At 48.2% G+C, this 12,343-nt stretch overlaps 1 protein-coding gene across 1 annotated transcript in view; it reads right to left on the minus strand.

Annotated features, from left to right (window-relative positions):
• Nucleotides 1-9,378, minus strand: part of MOB1B (MOB kinase activator 1B) — a 38,046-nt gene extending 28,668 nt beyond the window's left edge. Inside the window, exon 1 of the mRNA XM_072335304.1 lies at nt 9,313-9,378. Coding sequence (XP_072191405.1) covers nt 9,313-9,326 — 14 coding nt within the window. The 5' untranslated portion in view covers nt 9,327-9,378. The remainder of the gene's footprint in view (nt 1-9,312) is intronic.
• Nucleotides 9,379-12,343: the final 2,965 nt, after the last annotated feature.

A 12,343-nucleotide genomic window follows, 5' to 3' on the forward strand; every position in this document is an offset into this window, starting at 1 on the left:
CACAAACACCAACTAACTCCCAGAGCATCCAACGGTCATGGAAGTGACTCAGCCTGAAGGACTAACAGCAGTGCTGCAAAACGCAAGGAGGGGGACAGCACAGAGACATGGAAAGGAGAAGAAAAAAGAACCCGTTGGAGAGGAACTTGGATGGGATGAAAGCAGTACGACACTCAGCCATGCGTGTCCTGCTGACTCGCAAAGACAGGCAGGGGCCAACACGCAGACAGCAGGGATATGGAAATGCGTACGGGACATAAGAACTGACAGAGCTTGTTGTTTTGCAAATGAACTGCAATTTCAAAGCAAGCAGGGCAATGGGCTGCTTTCGTTGGATTCTTTCAATAAGATCCAGTTTCCTTCACTGCTTTAACATGCTCATCTACTGTGTATGTGCACACACACAGGAATACACCTTGGAACTGTCAGGTGAAGCCAAACCTAGATTTATTTTTGTATATTCTAATATTCATGTCATCCTTTTTTAAATTAAAATATATTAATATATTAATAAAATATATAATAAATATAGTTAATTAAATATATACATATATATATATAAAACAGGCTACATGCAGAACTCTTAAGGAGGCAGACACCAAGGGCTCCCTCCTCCCCAACTGCTTCGTTCTGTTTTGATTTGTTTCCCCTTTAGGACCACTGAGGAGGAGTTCAGTACCTTCATCACTTCAGTCACTAATCAAGTTCTCTGCAAAGCGAACAGCACTTTTTTCTCTCACTCATGTTCCCCTCTTCTTCCAGGAAACCCTTATTCCTGTCAATTACCATTAGCTCATTTAAAAGGGCGCAGCTTGAATGCAAAGAGAAGTGAGAGCTTCACCCAGTTAACGCTTCAAAGTGTAGTTTCCACCAAGGTTCAAACACAGCCAGCCAAACACTTATTTCTACTGTACACAAATCTACAGCATGTTATCCCTTGAAGAAAAGGGGACTTGATAAAGCTGCAAATGGCAGCTGCAAGGTTGCAGAAAGGAATGCCATACATGCCCTGCAGCAAGGAGTGCTGCATGACAGTAGAAGCAACCGAGGATGCAGCCTGCCTGGTGGCAAGCACCATGTGAGTCACAAGTCAGGTGCCTGTGACAGAAGACCACACAGTACGCTCACCATGCACACCCTGTGCTCCCCAACACCAACACCTGCAGAGAGGCTCCACCCTGAAGTCTGCGATCTGGAGTACTGCTCTCTGTCATTTGTTGTGTGTGCGACGAAGGCAAAGCCCAGAAAGCAAACGCGGGACTCTTTGCCTGATCTGGAGGAATCCTTAATGCCCAGCACTCAGCTGTTCCCAAGAAAACATTGTGTTCCAAAGAAAGTCAGTTAGACAGCAGGAAGATGCCTGCAAACAGATGTGGGAGCAAGATGCTACTGCACACATTACACAGACACATGGAAACATGCAGAGCACAAGGGAACAGAACCTTTTTTTCCTGGGGGAAGCAGCAACATTCAAGTCCCGGCCTGGCAGGCAGAGTGAAAAATACCAACAGGAGAAGGAAACAAATGGAACACACAGTGTGTGTGCATCCACGAGTGATCAGAAACGGTGACTAGAAGGTACCGTTAGAGAAGGCACCAGTAAGGGAATTCCAAAAGAGCTACAAGGAAACTCCCAACCCCGTGAGGCTGTTACTTCTTTATGTAGCACCACCGATTGCATTTAAAGTCAAGATAGAGGAAATATCAAGAAAGGAGGCTTACTACACCATATGAGTAGGCATTAAGGAGTAACTATAGGAACTAGGAATACATCAGTTAGTATTCGGGTTGCAAAGCAGGAGGTGAGAAAAGGGAACCAAGGGGTCACTAGCAAAGCACGAGCTTAACAGCATCTGTCTGCCTCCATTTCTTCACTAGAGCACACTTCCCATTTCATAAAACAAGGACATAAGCGTCCCATGCAAAAGGAAACTATTCCACACGCGACAGAAATGTCCTTATATCCAGCTGAATTCTCCCTACACCTTTACATTACTAATGCCCTCAGCATCCTAAGCCCTATCTGCTGGAAACAGTCACACCCTCTGAACACATTTAAGAAGGCGGCAAGCACAGCTTTTCAGGATGCAATCTACATGCTGCTGAGAATGATGAATTACAGTAATAAAAACTTGGCTCAAATATCAAATTAGATCCTTACTTATACACCAAATATAGTGCTTGAAGAACATGCCTCAGAATATGGACCGCTTCCCAAAATGCTGATCAGTGCTTTTGAAAGCCAACGCTTTACGAATGACTAAAGTAAAGCTGGTCAGACAAGCTAAGAAATCACAGCAGGGCAGGAAGAAAGCTCTAACAAAACTGTAAGACAGCCTTCAGTCCTTTTAAAAGCAGTAAAAAGAACAATACGTCAACGTGGTTAGGGAAAAGGTAGCACTGAAAAAGGAGAAAACTAACTTTAATAGCAGAGGGATCCCTTCAGCACTTTTTGCAAGGCAGTATGTTTTTTCTAACCCCACACAGAAGGAGCTGCTGTCACACACATGGCAAACACTGCAGACAAAAAGCACTGGGCAACGTCCCAGCAGAAACCCCACAGCATATCCTTAAGATTGCTCTTCCACTTGGACTAATTGGCAAAATGGGGTCTGGATCCAGGAAGTAACAGAACAATCATCAGAGCCAAGATATAACCCAGAGAACAACAGGAAGACATGGACAGGAGGCACCAAAGAATATTCGAGCAGCTTTCCAAAAATACCCTGCGTTATCTCATCACCAAGCAGATCTTACACAACCCCATCTTTAATACAGTCTTGCAGGAGGGCTCTCTAAGTACTTGCAGCACAATCTGCTCATACCTTGCGAGGAATCATAACAAGAAACCTCACCTGGCCACAATTTCAGAGGTGGAACAGCTGCTCCCACACAGGAGAGCACTTCTTTGGCCACTAGCTCAGCCCGTGCATGACATAGCTGAGTTCCCATCAGTCTAACCGCTCTCCTACAAACTGACATTGTACACAGATAATCCTCTTGTCCACTGACACTGCAACACAAAACTTTAAGAGACGTCAACCACAAGAGGGAAAAAAACATGGTGATGTATGACAAGTAGAAGACATTGAAGTGTCACTTTGAACCCTGGCTCTAGAACACTCAGCAGTAAGACCAGGATACTGAAGTTGGTAAAAACGCAACTCAAATGTGAGCCAGCAAAGCCAAAATAACAGGCTGTTTTATTCAAGACAACGTCGGGAGCACATCTCGTTGTCATCTGGATTCAAGCTGTTTTTGTAGAAGAAATCAGATGACAGCATTTTTAGGAATAAAAGCACTTAGCTTTTTATCAAAGCTTAGTTAAACCCATTTATTCTGTTTGTCATAAAGAAAGGAGTACGACTTGTGATACAAACAGCAAATTCAGGTGTTCCAAGTTGGAACCTGCAACAGAATTCTCTTCACTAAGGAAGGGAGTCAGATTTTGTACATCAGCTGTGCTCATAACCCTAGGACACAAGTAATTACCTCTGTACATAAGCAACCAAATTTAAAGATAATATGCAGCGATAGGCAAGCAAAACAAGTAGGTGGAAAGGCAGCAAGCTTTAAATAAATGTAAGCTGAAATACAGGCAGGATCACAGGAGGCATGCGAGAATAACAAAAGAAATGGATTCCTGCCAAGGAACAGCTGGGAACTGGAGGAGGAGGAAGGAGAGGAAAGGGTGAACAAGGCAGAACTGTCTTTACACAAAAAGCAGAAGAGCAGTAGATAAGGGCTGCTGTTGCATTGCCAGGGTAGAGATGGATTGACGGACAGATGGAAGGAAGCCTCCTTAAATCTGCAAGTTCTTTCATGACTCAGAAGTCAATGAATCGAAGGGCAAGGCCTGAAAGGACCAAGAAGCTGCATCTTATCCTTAGTTTGCTTCTGAAGGAAAACTGAAAAAATCATGCAAATAGTGAATAAGTTCAGTTCCAAGTCATTGGCAATTCACTGCTTTTAAATGTTTCAAATACACCTTTGCCAGGAAAAACTGCTTTTACCTTCACGAATTCACAGTGAGGGACTGTCTATGTATTAAAGCAGAATTAACATCTCATACACATGAATTTATGCTGTTTTGGGCTATTAGAAATACAAGCCTTTGCTTCCCTTTTTAAAGGACCACTTCTGAGTGATACAGTGCTCAAAGCTGACCACCAGAATTTAAAGCAGTAACAGCCAGCATCACACCTGTGCCAAAGAAGTGCTAGGAAAGTGAACGGAAAGGAAATACCACAGGTAAAAAGGCAACACATGCAGATAAGACAGAGCAGTGAATTCTTGCAGTCCCATAGCCTGTAATAGGAAATGGCTCAGCTTATAAATGCTAAAAGCATTGCAAACCCTATTCTGCGGTTTGAGTTGATTTGTGGGTCAAAGGGTTATTGACAGCTTTGGCAGCATAATCTGTTATTGCTTGCTCTATAAGACTTAAGGGGGCACAATGAAATGTGGTTAAGTGAAACAAGCAGCTTCATTCTGCCAGCCTTGGGCATGAAAGTATATTGCCAGTCTTGTAACTCCTGAACCACTCTTTGCTGGACAAACACTTCTAATCTTTCAACCTCTTTCAAACAAAAGGATAACACACATCTTGCAGGACATGTACAGCCTAAGCTGGTAATTGTGGCCCTTGGGGTTGTCCTTAACCATTGTTCTCTATTGCCTTAAATATATCCTAAATTCAAAGACTTGGCAGAAAACTGCACACTGCATCAGATATCTCTTCCAGACTGAAAACCATCCTACAGCACACGTGCCCAAATCCTCCCCTAAAAGCCATCCCTGCTCCACCACAGTTCTCATCCAACAAACACAAATAGCTAATTTGTAGGTTCACTTACATAGCAAACACAAAGAGTGAAGAACAAACAAAGGAAAACAATTGCAGTGCAAAACCAAACCATTAGGAAGTAGTTAAGACTAGACACTCACCTCCAAGTGAGCATACACAACTTTCACACTGAACAACACCACTGTTAGCATGTTTCTTCCTTCACTTTTAATTAATCCTGCTAGGAGGAGCAAAACCTCAACGATCTAAGAAGGCAGCAATGCACACAGAGCCCAACAAAGCCTGAAGGACAGGGGTGATGGTACAGCTTAACTAACCAGACTGCCAGTGCAAGAAGGACGGAAGAAGGCTCTTCCCTGCCTTCTGCCACGTCCACTCCCAATGCTTCCATGCCTCCCACGCCACCCCTGAGTGTCACAACTCCATGACCCCACACAGCTAAATCAGTTACAAATTAACCGTACCAAAAAGGAATCAATAGATTTCTACTGGTTTAGCTTCGCTTGGCCAGATCGTAAGGATGACAAGCACATCAGCAAACTGCACCCTCATAAAATGCTTTAGTCTTCTGCAAAGATGAACAAGGAAGGAAGCAATGCAACAAGAGGCTCTATAGAGCATTTTTTAATAGGCTGAGAACTGGAATATAAGTTGTACCACAGGTGGTGCCAGAGGAACACCAACACTTCTTCTGAGGAGCTTTAATGCTGTATTCATTGCCATGGTTTCCGGAAGCTTTCTGTTGTTGGTGCTCCCTTCTGTAGAAGTGACAGATGAGTGCCAGCCAAGGGGCACACCTCAACAGCAAGCCTTTCAACACAGGAATCAAGCACAGTTAGCAGCACAGCTGAAGTGACATGCTTCAACAGCGTTCAACACAGCCATCAGGTAAGACTATCTGTCTATTTCTACAACCTACCATTCAATGAAAGAGACAAGCAGCCAGAAAAGAAAAGCTTTACATCTCGCATAGCGCTGGGTCACTGCTGAACTCTGCCTTTAAAGAATCCTTCCATTTTTCTCAGCAAACATTAAAGCTTACAGGAAAAGTGTTAAAACGTGTTTCAGTTCTCTCTCTGATTCAGTCATAGGCAAACCTGAGAGAAATTTCATTCCCAGCACACTTCTGGGAAAAGAAGTGACTGCATCCCTTGTGGTACTGGTTGAACAGCAGGCTGTGCTGAGCCAACACACACGTTTCAAGAACCTTTCCCTCAGTCTCTCCTCTAGGAATCCAGTCTACACAGCAGCATTACGTTAGTCAACTTAAAACCAAAGAATTTGCCCTACTCTGTCCTATAAAACATATATTTAAAAGTAATGGGAACAAGGAGGTCTGACTTTCTGTCATGAACATGTCCCACTTCTAACAGTCTGTTACTGCCCACACATTGGTTTTCAATGACTGAAATTCCAGTTCATTAGTGCATGACAGCCTCTGTGGGAGTCTTTGATAACCAGGAGACAGATACGACGTCTCAACTTTGAGCTGCAGAAGCATTCATGAAGCACTGGGTTCCTCTCTCCAGCTACAGAAGCTGAAAACCACCATCCACTTTAAAAGCAGCTTTCAGCAGGTAGTAACAGCAACTCAGGGCCTTGGAAAGGCAAAGAAGGTGAAACAAACAGCCACGGTGTTCTCAAGAGCAGGGGCAGACTGGGAAACAGGAGGCCACAGCTTGGCAATCCAGAAACAAAAACACCAGCTCTAATTTTGATATTACTCCGCAAGAGATGGAAGGAAAAAATGACCGTCCTATCGCATTTTCTGCAAATACAAAAATTAACCACAGACATCATCAGAAGAAACTGCTTGGCTATCCTGCCCTATGTAAGACAGGAAAGTAGGAGTACGCCTTTCCCTTGCTTGCTTTCCAAGGTCACTCCACATTGGCTCACCCACATACACCCCCAAACTACTGCTGCTCACCCACACCACCACGCAATGTATCCACCAGCTCTCAGCCCACCAATGTCTTACCCCTTCTGATTACCTTCATCAACCTAGCATTAAGAAGCTCCTGGAACTCCGCACACAGGAACTTAGAGAACATGGGGATGGCTTTTATTAAAAAATAAAAATAATAAAAAAATAGAAGAAAATAGTTTCACAACTTTAACAATAAAAATATATTCCTTTTAAAAATAAATTATCTAGCTGCTTTCTTACGTAAGCTCTGCCAGCACAGGACAACACAAGCATGTTACCATATGGCACGCCTACCAGAACTATCTTTAATTTTTGTCCTTGGAGATGTAAGCTCCAGTACCTGCAACCAAGCTGCAATTTCCTCCCAGAGAAAACTTCTTGAGTTTTCTGGAACTAAAGATACTTCTTAGTTCAGCTCTCTCCGTTTTAGTTTTGCTAAAGATCCAAGACAGCCTATAAAATCATTTCAGAGGTGTTTTCAGAAAGAAAACAATCAGACAGAGAAGGCGGTGAGGCTGAAAATAAAAACTGCTGTCAAAACGGAGCTGTATTAATCCAGTGACTGGTCGCAAAACACGCTCTTTCTATAGTGCGATCCATAACAAGAGAAGACAATGGTTTCCCTTGATTTTCTTCCCCCACGTAGCTTTATGTGGCACTGGTCCTAGCAACAGAGAAGAATAGCACTGGCTTCGTCAGCAGACAGGGACGGCACAACGGCTGCGAGGGGCCCCCGGCACCCTGCGCTATCCAGGCGCAATCAAGACCAAGGCACGACGTCTGCAAGCAGAACAAGGCTTCCAGTACTCGGGCGTCAAACTGACACACTACAGCCATGTTACCGGTGATAAACCTGTGTGACAGGTTTGCCGTGATGCAGACAGCTCCTTCTGGTGGGTGCACAACTTTGGGCTGCTGAGATCAAAACTGGGTGTCCGTTCGCAGACAGTGGTACCACCGAGGCAGAGAAAATAGCGTGGACAAAGGAACGACTTGGTTACCTTCGTATCCAGGAAACCCTTGGTGAAAAAGTGCTACGGAAAACTGTGGGAAACGTGGGGGTTTTGCAGCACAAAACAAGGTTGAACTACTAAAAATAAAGATATTCAACTGCTGCTGCTGAACAGATCTACCCAGATAACATGAAATCAACACTGGATAAAAGGGGACATTAACTTAAACTACTTGCCAGGAGCACACAGGCTGTTTCCTAGGCCTCCCCGAGACAACCTGGTAACATTATTTTATCTAAATTCGTTTCTAAACTGCAGCTGAGCAAAAGAGCTGCCACCAACCACACTGCCAACAACAGCTGAGACAGCTGTGCCAGCACTTCTGGCTTTGCCATGCAACAACTTCAGTTTCCACTTCTATTTTTCAACAGCGGGAGTACGTGAAACAATGGAGGCAGGGGGGAAGGTTTGCTTTCCTGGGTTTCAGAAGTGTCTGGAAAAAAACAAAAGTCTCATTACTGCCCACAACAGAGGGCGGTGGGTTTCATGCTATTCCACTGCCAGTTAGCCAAATGCCAACGAGCACGAGGTTGTCTTATTTGCAAACCAAACTCCCAGGACACCACTGTACAAGAAACCCTGTCTCCCTTCTCCATTGCAGCAGCTGGGAATGATGAAGGAGGGGGACAGCTGGGCTTCTTCTCATTAGGAGCGCTGCTCCCGGATCCACCGACGGTCATCTGCGCCCAGCTCCAGTGTGCGGCTCCGACCCCGCAACCGAGTGGCGTCTCCCGGGACCGGGCGGCAGCAATGCAGTTCCAGACGAGCGGCTCCGTTAGCGGCGTTAGAAGCTGGACGCGACGCGGAGCTCCGGGGGACGTCAGCTAGCGCCGGGCCGGTTCGTCTCCACGAGAACGCGGCTCCGCAGATAACGCGGCTGCCCCGAAGGAGGCCGCGGACATCTGGCGGCTATCAGCGGGAGCCGCTCGCAGCTGTCAGTCCCACGGCAGCAGTCCCGAGGCGCCCGCACGTAGCCGGGAAGGCGACGGCCCTCCCTCCGCCCTCGGCAGCCTCCCGCCTTCCCTTTCCTTCCCTAGAGCGCATCTTCACGTTAATTAATAGGTCACGGAACCGGTTTATGTTAATTGCCGGCAGTACCTCGTCTTTGTTCCCGAGGGGAGGAACCAAAGTTCATCCCGTTGTTGCCTACGAAACACAATTACAAAACGTACGGTCCCGCGCGCCCCTCGACTATCACCAACTCCTCGGGGATCCTTCTTACGCCTCGGCCGACGACCGCGCGCCCCGCAGCACCGCCGCCCCGCGCCGGCCTCCCGCAGCGCTTCCCCGAACCCTCGGCCGTTTTCTTCGGGTTCCCCCTCCCGGCCCCGGCGACCACCCTCCCGAGTCCGGAGCGCGCCAGCGCCGTTAGCGCCGCGGGCCGGCTCACAAAGGGGGCGGGCAGCGCGCCGCTCCGCCGCGACGCGGAACGGTACGGGAGCGGCCGCCCCTCTCCCTCAGGGCGGCGGCCCCCGCCCGGCGGGACGGCGCGGAGACAGGAGGGCGAAGGCGGCAGAGGTGGCGGGGTCGGCCTCCCCCCGCGCTCCTCGGCAGGTACTCACAACAAGAAGCTCATGGCGATGGCGGCGGAGCGGGACCGGCGGCTGCCTGGGCTCGGCGCGGCTCGCGGCGGCGGCGCAGGGCGGGCGTGTGCGGGGAGAGCGCCGCGGGGCGGGGACACGGCGCGGCGCCGCCCGCCTCTCCCGGCTCCGCTCCGCCCTGTGCCGCGGGGCGCCCGGCGGCAGCGCCCCCAGCTGCGCGGCGCCGAGGTCTCCAGCGAAGCGTGGCGCGGAGCCGTTTGCGCTTCGCGGCCCGTGCCGAGCCAGAAATCGGACGTTCCCACAACCGTCTGCCCTGGAAACGGTGACGGCTCTGTCGGTGCGAGCCCCCAAAAGAGCAGCCCCCGGCTGAGGTGGAGACGCGCTCCTGGCTGCGGTGGCAGCTTCAGGGCAGCAACGAGGAAGACCCCGGTGTTACCGAGAAAGCGCTGTAAACGGCACGAGGAACGTGGTCTGCCCGCGTCCTTCACCCCAAGTTGCTGCCCGTGGGATGCAGGAGCAGAGCGGCTCCCTTTGCTTTAGCCGCAATCGCACTCTGCATGCCATCTCGGTTTCCTTAGCAGGTCAGTCGGTGGCATTTCACCACGGTGAGGTGTACCCCACCATGGTGCACTTCAGCTCCCCGTGCTCGCAGATAACGGCTGCATTCATGAACAGAACAGGGGGACCTTTGCTTCTGCACCTCTGCCCTCTCCACTCAAGAGCCCTGACTAAACAAACCTATCAAAATGGCCTCCAACATTTCAGAAGCACAGGTGTTTGGGTTTTGAGCAATCTTTAACTAAGCTGGGGCCCACAGTCAGCTCGGGAGCGACACACCTCACAATGGAAGATACGGGCAGCTGCAAGCTACTGAAGTAAAACAAAAATCCAGTCCTGCCCTCAAGTTCCTGGCAGCTCCTCAGCAGCACCGTCACCCAACCTCTGCCCTGAACTGCCCTGCGTGAGCATGGGCTGCAAACCGTGCATCCTTCCCGGAGATATTTCAGTACCTCGCAGTCAGTAGCCCTGCAGCGCAGGATGTTTTCAGAATAAACACAAGTGCATCTTCACCGGCGTTGTCCTGTGAAGGGCATACTGAGGGAGCACGGCGTGCTGCAGCAGACATCCATGTCGCACCAGGCATTGGCTGCAGGCTGGTTTTTCAGAGTATTCAAACCCAACAAACCGCACCGCAGGCTTACTGCCACCTCCTGACCGCAGAAATGACGGTCTCGGAGGGTTACTTCACATGAAAACCTGCCTCTGTTTGGTCAGCGAGAAGCCAGATGGGTTCCAGAGAAGTGACAGACGGACCACAAGGTTCCGTCCTGGGGCCTGTGGACCGTCCTGCAAGTAACACAGCCACAGGTAGATAGAGGAAAATCCACTTTGGGATTCATTGCTGGAAAAAATTGGTGCACCCAAACGCACTGCAGTCCCACACAGCACTTGGTTTCTGTTGGCACACCAGGGGTTTCTCTCACGTGGTAACGAGACTTGTCAGTTTCTTAAGCTTTTAAATGCCAAAACTGCATTTCCTACATTCTGCCTCCTTCCTCCCGACCAAGCCCAAATGCCAGGTCAGCGCTTTTCTAAGCGAATGAAAATTACACTGGTGGTTTGGGGCCCTTTCAAAATGAAGCGTTCTACCAGACAGCAAAGGCTCAACAAATATTTCATGACATCTGCCGTTTTCCTTTTGGCCACGTTAGTGAAAGTGGGCATGAAACGGAGCTCGAGCTCTTTTCTAAAGGGGTTTGTCGGACTAAGTTGGCCACAGAAATTCAACTGAGGAAAAACAAAAATACTGCTAATCTTGCTGGCACGTTCACGCTGGGACGTGAATAACCTGTTCTCTCTGTTCCCACCCATACACTTCCTTCTACCCACAGAGCGTTTTATTTTAGCGGCAAGTCAAAATTAAATGCCTCTTACTGCCACAGTCAGTAGGAAATACTTTGCCTGGGTGGCTGTCAGGAGAAACGGTTACATAATGCACACATTTGATGTCTCAGATTAGCATCGGTCTGCTCACGATGGCTACGGGCCATGAAGCGCACGGACTGGCAGTGCTGCAGCCTTATGTAAGGGCTGAGCTGCTCAGCAGCTCCGGCAAAGGCGCAGTGAATGTACCCAAACCCCGACGGCTGTCATTTTGGTTTATCCATTGTACTGTAGGGTTGAAAGAATTGCTCTGAAAAGGCCCTCAAGCTGAGAAAGCGCTTCAGTCCCGAACCAGAGTTTTCAGCTTTTCTAAGCAGAGATTATAACACAGCTCAGTAAGCGCAGAACACTCAAGACGAACAAAAGTTTGAATAAGAACAAAACTTCAGTTTGAAATATAAATGGCAGTGTCTGAATACTGAGCTCTGCCAGCATTCTCTCCGCATTCTAGATTCAACCTATAGATCTGATCATTTTTCAAATCAGGTACTTGTCTGTGCATTGACGGAAGGGATTTGATTTGAGTACAAGCAATCCCTGGAGGTTAGCAATAGAAATGCAGCTAAGCGTTGGAATTATACATATCAGACTGGACCTGTGATCTGTACAGGTCACTGTTCTCTAAAACTAAAAACAAACTAAAAAGCAGCACGTGAACAAAGTAACAGGAACTGAGAGGTATTACACAGTGGTCCTGGGAGTCCCCACAGTGCTGACCTTTGTTGCTGCTGGACGGTAGAAAGGGGAATAAACGTGGTACTCAGTTGCCTTCAGTGCTGTTATAGCACTCGGATGCCACACTTGCTGCAACCTTCATAGAAACCAGCGATTTGTGGGGGACCATCCCTACGAATCTCAACAGCATTTGCAGCACAGACACCATCTGCAGGGGCTTCATGTTACCTTGCCTTCTCTGTGCAAAATATGTTCTTTAGGTTTCATCAGCTTGCTCAGGCCCAGCTCATCCCCTGCTGAATGCTGGGAGCACTGCACACACACAGTTGTGTAACAGGGCCATCTTCCATGGAAAGTGAAGGGAGGCCTGCTGCTAGAGTAACTTCAAGGAATAGTTATAGAATAAATCACACAGAATATTAATACTCTCAGC

This window comes from Excalfactoria chinensis, chromosome 4 (genome assembly GCF_039878825.1).
Source record: "Excalfactoria chinensis isolate bCotChi1 chromosome 4, bCotChi1.hap2, whole genome shotgun sequence".
Taxonomy (NCBI): domain Eukaryota; kingdom Metazoa; phylum Chordata; class Aves; order Galliformes; family Phasianidae; genus Excalfactoria; species Excalfactoria chinensis.